This window comes from Nestor notabilis, unplaced genomic scaffold (genome assembly GCF_000696875.1).
Source record: "Nestor notabilis isolate BGI_N333 unplaced genomic scaffold, ASM69687v1 scaffold2722, whole genome shotgun sequence".
NCBI lineage: Eukaryota > Metazoa > Chordata > Aves > Psittaciformes > Psittacidae > Nestor > Nestor notabilis.
In genome coordinates, this window is record NW_009917689.1 from 36,918 (window position 1) to 45,520 (window position 8,603).

Genomic DNA, 8,603 nt, shown 5'->3' on the forward strand with positions numbered 1-8,603 from the left:
AAATAAAAAGGACATTTCACCTGAAATACTATGTAATTCTCACCACTTATGATCACGAAAAGATTTTTTTCTTCAAGTAAACAAAAGAGCTGAGACATCAGAATGACCAGGAAATGAAGATATCCTTATGGAACAAGGGTACCAAAATAAAGCTTGAAAATATATCTAAATACATTTAAGAAATAAGTAGAACAGGTATTCAAGACTCAGGAACAAACTGTCCAAAACTGGTCTTGAGATGACACGTACTTTGTCAGGAAATTATGATTCTGGTACTCAGGAAAGAAAGAAAGAAAGGGAAAAAAAAAGTTGTGCAATGAGCTACTGACAGAAGCAGTAGGGAAGGCAAGACTACCTACTTTAAGCCAAGCCAGTAATTTTCCAGATAGTATTATGTGATAGCAGCAAATGCTCAAAACAGTCAACTAGATTTGATCCAGTTGGTCTCCTTCAATCTCATCTCACTCCTTAGACAGGCTTTAGAGTTCAAATGAGAAGTGAAATTAGGTAAACTGTTTGAAAAGGACAAGCCTATATTTGTGCCTTTTCATACCACAAATCCTGCCAGGAATACCTATGACGAACAGGAAGAAGCTGCCTTTTGCAGAGGTACAGTGGGTTGAGTCACGTAAGTGGCAACAAGTGCTTTGAGTTTGGGGGAAAATATTACTTACATACCCAGTTCCAAGCAATGACAATAAAAAGGACTATGAGCTTAGAGTGACTGATTTTAACCAGCTGCCTTCAGGTCCCTTTCCTAATGCTAAAAGCACAGATAAGAAGTATCACCAAATTATTGTCTCCTCTTCAGCAAAACCCTGCTTCAGAAAGAACTGGCTGAAAGGCACAAACCAGCTTCTGCCTCCAGTAAACAGTGGGGGGAAAAAAAAAGTGTTACTTCCTAACACTGCCATCTTACAGATCTATGTAAGTCATTCAGCTTCTTGCTCAGTTTGGAAGCAGAAGATGCTCATTTCCTGATTACTCACAGGGCAGGAACATGGCCCTTACTCAGTCTGCTAGGAAGCAGCTGCATAAAACCAAATACAGCAGCACTCCTTTCCATGACAGGTTTCAAGAGCCATACCTTCACTTTCAAAGTTTTCTTACATAAAGAGCACAAAATTCTGCCTTTTCACACTGAATAATACTTTCCAAGTAGTGGATAGATTCTCATTGCTTCCAAAAGATTCAAATATGCTTTAGAATTAAAAAGAAGACGCGACCAAGAAGTAGTTTGGGACACAGATGCCATCTCTGAGGACTCCTTTATTAAGGTCACCAATTTGCATTTGCTCCATCAGAAGAAGATCAAGAAGGTGGCAGAGCAAGAACAGACAGCATGAGATGTCAACTTAAGGCATGTTGTAACTAAGGTCAGCTCAATTGTTTCCAGTCTAACCTCCAGGACAACATCTATGCAAACTCAGACTTGAGAGATTCTTAGGAAATCACAAAATTATGACATTTACTGGGAGAACTCAAGAAACTGCTGAATAAAGACAGAGTTTTTGCATAGAAAACACTGGAGGAAAGAAGCTGGGAAAGTTTAAAAGGGTCTATTAATGTCATAACCAACAGAACTACACAAAAGCAGCTAACATGTCCCACTGTTCAGATTTACTCATGTCTTTAGAATCATGGACATTTGAAAGACAGAAATGGAAATACTACTCCAGTGGCATCTTTGAAGATTAGTCCCCTAATAGATGTAACTCAGTTTTTACAGTTTTAGCTGTACAACATGAGCCATGACAGTTCATTAACTAAAGTCACCTTAGCACAGTTTATATTTGCTGTTCTCTAAGACTATTCCTTTGTATGACACTCTGCTGAAATCCTTTCAGATCAAAGTTTTCTCATGAAGCTATTGTAAATCCAAACAAAAAAAAAAAAAAATTAACATCTTGCAAAAAACTAAAATGACCTTTAAAGGTCATTTTAAATCCCCTTCCACAGGTGATACTTGAACTCAAGAGCTCCATTGCAAGAGATGAGAAGAATGTTACAGAGTGTTACGGAGAGGACTTTAATCAAGGTTAGCTCAGTCTGCATTAAATTAAAAATCTTAGTGGTCAAGAAAACAAAGAAATCAGGCCATAATGCTAGTAAGCACTTTCCAAATTTTTATACTGTAACTATTTTATAGGAACTACTTTTAAATTATAATTAAGACTAAGGTGAATAATTCCTTTCAATAAAATTACTGACTCCAATTCAAGCTTTTGAACACATTCTAAGGCTATTCAATGTGGACATAAGCCACAGGTAGAAGAGGTCAATACTCTAAGCAGCACACATACACACAGAAAACACCAGATTTAAGACAAAATCACTCTGAGCTTTAAGCAGGCACCACATAGTACCTACTTGAATCCTATCTGCTCTACAGTTTTGAATATAAAATGGTGATGATAGTTCTGTGCCAAGTGTACTTTAATATAATTCTACAGAAAGCCACCTTTGTGTTCATCCACAAACTTCTTTCAAAAGTAGCAAAACTCTCTCATCTCATGGGTTTTGTTTGGTTATTTTTTTCAGTTTTTCTTCACATATAGAAGTGTAATGGTCCCATGTTACTTCTCATTACACATCATTTAGAAGATCCATAAAACAAGTTTTGGTTTAATACAGTTCCTTTAATTAGTTAAGGCTTTTTTCCCCATTTTTAAACAGAAGTGAAGACAGATTTAATCTTTGTGACCTTTAGCTGATCACCTGTCCAATTTACACACAAAATATCCAAACTAGCTATTGCATACAAGGACAGAATCTGAGCAAGGGAAATCACTATTACATTTGAACTCATGTTTACGACCAGAAACTTCAAATACTTTTTGCATATCTGAAAGCCTAATGTAATCAGAGTGTAGGAATAACCACAAAAATGCAGAACAGGAATTTGCGAAGCCAACAATTTTGGACTTTCATTAACATCTCATTGCAGTATATACTGCTTCCCTGAAGAACTATTATTTTGCTACTAACCCTTTTCAAGAAGAAACCAGGTTCCAGTTTTCTGCACTCACCTGTGTTACATTTTTAAAGAAATCCTCTAAAGTTCAGGTTAGCACCCAGTAAAAACCCAAGCCTGATTACTTGTTCCTGTACTTCAGACACTGGGTACAGCATCCCAAAGGGCAAGCTACACATCCAGTGCTGAAGTGACTCTGGCTACTGCTATGGTTACACAAAGGGGGTTACTCGGTCAAAAGAAAAGAAAAACAAAGACATTAATAACATGCAATGGAGAGTTTAATCGAAACATGCTCTTTGAAAGGAAAAGAATCAGATAAAAATCTGCCAAGTTGTATAGCACCTGAGTTAGTGAAGGTCCTGGAAAAGGTGGCAGGGGCTCACTGGATGGAGTGCCAGCTGGAAGTTCAGAACCTATTGGTAGCACCTATGGATAACGAAGAGGAAACGCGAGTCCATCAGACACGGAAAAACAGAAGGATCAGATACCAAGCTACAGTCAGTCGTGTCATACAACAGAAGCCTCAACATTTTTTCCTGTAGAGACTTCCTTCCTGGAGAGTTAGCATAGAGTCTGTAGGGAATCTTGCAACAAAGCTGGGGGGGAGTTGTCTGTTTGCTTTTGCTTTATTTTTTAACCCAGATTATCTATAAGCAGCCACAATTTCCAGTTTAAACCAGCTGCTGTGTCCAGGAGCAAAATATCTTGAGGACATTATTTCAAATCTGCAAGAAATGTTACAGTAATTCTTTCAAAAACCAATTATGTTTCCAAGAAGCTTAATTTATAAAAGGGTGCAAGAACGCAATCAATCTCCTTACAACAGATCTATGTTAACTGCTCATCAGCAACAGCAAGCTACGTGCTTCTCGCAAATTGTTCCAAACAACATGACTTGAGAACAGGAACTGCCATGCCTGAGGATGTCTCCACTTGTTGAGAAGCAGATTTACAGACCTCTCACCAATCTCTTGATCCATCACTTTTTTTGAACCTGAAGGCTGTTGATGACCCACAGAAGACGACTTGGCCATGCAACTGGGTAGGGGGAAGTCATCCAGGTTATACAGAAGAGGTTAGAGAGACTGGAAAGGTTAGAAGGAGGCATCAAAGCCTCTTCGCCAGGTCAGACAGTACATTCCAGTTAGTTATTTCCACTGTTAGGGAAGTGGGAAGTTCTAGGAATTAAGCAATCCATTACACAATTTGCAATTCTTATTCTCAGCTGTAATCCCAAGGCTTGACCATGACTTTGAAGTCTGAGAAACACATGATAGCCTTATGAGTTACAGTGTTGGTCAACCAGCTTCCCTAGTACAACACTGAGCACTGCTGGATATGGGTAACTGGCCCAAAGTCTACTCCGGTCCTCAACGAGCAGAACCAGGTCTAGCTTGCAATTGTGTTACCACAGCTTAACTAATGGTTCAAATTGCAGTAATAAGTGCCTCATGAAGATAAAATCCATTATTACCTAGCCTTCCAAAAATGTTGCAGCAGGAACTATGCCATGTTGCATTGCCTCAGCTTTTTTATGCACTGCGGACATACATATAGACATGACCCATTCTGAGGCATGATGAGTTTGTAAGCTGTGGTAAATTAGTAATTTTGTTTATAAGACTCAACACATGCTTTAAATAAACTCATAAGACAAGTTAAAATGCATTTAACTGTCTAGGTTAGCAGGTTGCCCACAAACAAAACACACAGTTTAGTAAACTCCAGAAAACTAAAGCAATAAGCTCCTTAAAGCTCAAAACCAACACACAAACTGAAACTAAAATTAAGCTTTGGAAAAAAACCCCAAACTAATTCAGAAGTGAAAACTTCAGAGGAGGTAGTTTTTCCACAACTGACAATCAAAACTCCCAAACATTTATTACATTTAAACCCAAGCCTTTGTAATTACAGGTTTGCAATTAGCAGTTTTCTAACTATTCCAACTGTTCCTGAACCAATACCAGTTATTTTTTTTTAATCTTTCTTTTCTAATTCTCTGCCCAGCTTCCTTGGCACATATTCCTGCTCCTCCATGGCAGATAATTTCTGCTTTGTTTGAATACAAAGGCTAGAAGTGAAAGACTACTAATGAACAGAGATGCCAGAACCATTAGCTCAATTTGAATGGCCTGAAACTGGTTAATAGCAAGGCTGGCTAAAGAAGACCAACACAGGGTATTGGTGAGTGGAAAAGTACCTTAGAGAAACAAAAAGAAGTATTAAGGATTTTGGTTTGTTAAAACATCTGAAACTTTCTTCAACCTATTTCCATTTAACTTTGAAAAAGAAAGGACTACAACAGTTTAAAAATTGAAATATACTGTCTCCCAACACAGGGAGCCATTTAAAAGGGAACAGGTAGTCTAATTTCACATATTTGTATGTCTGGTTAGTGAGAAAGTAACAACCTTCATGACACAGCTCAAGCTGTTACTGTAAGTCATGACTATCTCTTTCATGAAGAGTGCTTGTCTGAAGAGCATAATTCAGTAAAAAACACTAAAGGGTTTTTTTCCAGATATCCAAGTATCTTTTAAACTTCACAAATCTAGTATTTGGAAGGAAAAGAGCATCCAGGCACTGCATAAGCAGTGGAAGACTAAAAAACAAAGGTTCAGCCTTACCTTCCAAGGAACTGGCTAATGATAAGAAACAAAAGCTAAGCTAAGCTATCCTGACTACTTTTGTGAAACATACAACCACCCTATCTCATTCTAGCGATCATGTACAAAATAAAAAGCTATTTAATGCAAGTCTTCTAAATTCTATTTGGGGGGGGGACGGGGACTAAACAAAAAACCCCAAACAGCAAAACAAACCACAGCTGCTTCACTTTCTGTAGTGTAGGAGTTAGAAAAATTAACAGCAACACTAAGGCACAATACAGAATTGGACTTTTTTTTTTTCCAGTTATGGACAAAATAAAACACATCTTCGGACACACAAAACCAACAGTATTATATTAAATGAAAGCATCTCTATGTGAATAAATGTTTTGCTTTATAAAAGGGATTCTGCTTGAGAAGGCTGTTTCCTACAATACTTCAATATTCACACAATTGTTGCATTTCTTACCGGTACCCTGCTAAGAGGAGGCTTTGAAGGAGAGGTCCCTGGTTTCACTCCTGCTGTCGCAATGCTGCTTGATGCCGAAATATAGCTGACCGGGGTGATCACTTGCCCAGGAGTGGCAACTGGTGTGAGCACTGGCAAGCCAGTTGGTCCAAGAGGCAAACTGCTCGGAGGTATACAAGTGCTAATGGATGTCAGGGGTTTAGTCGGTGCGACAACAGTGGTCGGTATCCCAGGAATAACTGTAGTTTCCATTACCAATGACGTCTCCAGAGATACTGATGGATGCGCTGTTCCCACATTACCATGTTCACTGAAGAGAGACCGTAGCTTTTCTTCCAGGGTCTTTATATCATCAATACCAGGAGCTTTAGACTGAGCATCAGCATCAGCCTCCAGACAGTGAATATGAGGCTGATTGGGTAACGGAGCTGGTTGAGGCTGGCTGTGTATCAAAGTTTGCTGTACTGCAGGCAAGTTAGTGACCGGCTGTGGTAACACACCAGGTAAGGGAACCTGGGGCAACATCGGTGTTGCACCTGAAATCTGGGGTAGGACAGGTGTTGATGTAATTCCTGATGGGACAAGTAAGGGATGTATCACTGGCTGAGTGACTGAACCACATATGCTTGTTGCTACTGAGGATGACAAAGGTGCCGAGATGGGAAGAGATAAGCCAGCTACATTGCAGAGGTGTGGTTTATCCATAGACTGCCCGCTTTCAGGTAGTGCCTGTGGAGCACTTACAACTGTTGTTTCTGCCAGATTGGAGGCAGAGCCACTGCTACTAAGCTGAGAAAGCTGCAAAGCCACATTCGAAGCCAGGGCAACAGATGTCTGTGGTGCTGCCATACTACTTACAATCTGAGGAGCAGACTGAGACGTCACAGCTGGTGCAACGACACCAAGACCAGTGACACCAGGAACCTGGGTAGATGGCAGTGCCAAAGACGACGGTGTGCTGATACTGGGGGCAATGTCTCCAGTTACTGGTTGAGCAGGCTGTGATGTGGTAGGTAAGGAGAAAGAAGCAGGGGCGCTCACACTGGAAGCGACACCAGTCGATTGCTGTCCAGACTGTGAGGCTGGAGGTGCAGAAATAGAGCTTGGCACACTTGCGCTTGGTGCAACTCCAACAGCTGCACTTTCTGAAGGCAAAGTAACAGATCCTGCAAGAGAAACACCCGTGGTGGAGGGAACAGATACTGTAGAAGCAGCCACAGATGCAGGAGGTGCGCCACTGCCTGCCCCGGTAGAAAGTGCAGGTGGAAATGGTGGTATTGATTGACTGAACACTGGAGGAGCTGTACTAGGTCCTTCTGTCATTTGACCATGCCCCATCTCAGAGAAAGCCTGCTGCAAGCTCAGTGATGATGCCGAGTGGGAGAGATTCATGCCAGGACCATGGAGTGGGGATGCAGCAACTGTAAGAACAGAAAAATGTCAGTCTACCTGGAGAAGTTCAATATAGTATTAATGTCTATTGCTAGACTAAGATCACATTTACCTCTCAGCATAATAAAAAAAAACATTTATAAATAGAGGCTTACATTAAAATACAGAATCAAGGCTTCAGAGCTTTTTTGTCCCCAAGAATTCTGTACAGTATAATCATTTTATAATCAGTATAATCAAATTATAATCACTTTTTACCAGCATGGACAGTTCCTTACGTAAGAAGTCTTTAGGAACAGTTTAGTTAGTTAACTTCACAGTTTTGATGAACATGTCTTAGGCATCAGATTTGAAGGATTTAGATAACGTACCCACATCTGAAGCTTCTTTTCCACCAGGAATAGCAGATGTGAAAAAGCCCTGTTCTTTTAACCGACTCTCAGGGACAGGGCTGACAATAAACCGTCTTCCTGCAGAATGGACAACCTGGGTAAAGGAGCTAGGAGGAACCCCTAAACAGAAAGAAGTGAGATGTTTAGTGATACATGGCTGTAACTGAATACGTAACCTGCAACACGGAATGTGCACTCCATCATACAAAATAAAAACTTGGCTGCACCCATCCGCTGAAACAGAAAAAGGTAACTGTTGAAAAAAAAAATCACAAAAGACTTACCTATTCTTTGAGGCATGGAAGATGTAGGATCTGGCTGTTTGAACTCTAATTTCTGTAAAGTAAGATAAAATTTAAAGTTCTATTCTGAAACAGAAAACCCCAAGATAGTTCTTAAAATGCTAACTTATTGAAATGTGGGTATTTAAGGTAAGCAGTACCTTGGACCCAAGCACCATTACCAAACTAGTGGCATTCTGCCCAGTTAAACATCAGCTATAGTGCATTTAAAGCTTCTCAGTTTTGTCGCCGTCAGTATAACAAATTGATCTAACCATATTTTTTAATGGGCAGTCCAACTGATTTCCTTAAGCATTCCACAGATGGACTTTTCAAACTAGCTCTGGGTGGAAATAAGGAAGACATTCAAGAAATGTCACCCCTTCTTATTCCCAGCAACCAGTTTCAAAACTTGTGTTTCCTAACCAAGCCATCTAATCTCTTAGTAGCTTACTGGGGGGGGGGGGGGGGGGGGGCCCACAA

At 40.1% G+C, this 8,603-nt stretch overlaps 1 protein-coding gene across 1 annotated transcript in view; it reads right to left on the reverse strand.

Annotated features, from left to right (window-relative positions):
• WNK1 (WNK lysine deficient protein kinase 1) overlaps window positions 1–8,603 on the reverse strand; it is a gene marked incomplete at its 5' end in the record, with an annotated part of 44,546 nt that overhangs the window by 15,486 nt on the left and 20,457 nt on the right. Inside the window, 4 exons of the mRNA XM_010009352.1 lie at window positions 3,320–3,403; window positions 6,056–7,476; window positions 7,819–7,959; window positions 8,124–8,175. Coding sequence (XP_010007654.1) covers window positions 3,320–3,403; window positions 6,056–7,476; window positions 7,819–7,959; window positions 8,124–8,175 — 1,698 coding nt within the window. The remainder of the gene's footprint in view (window positions 1–3,319; window positions 3,404–6,055; window positions 7,477–7,818; window positions 7,960–8,123; window positions 8,176–8,603) is intronic.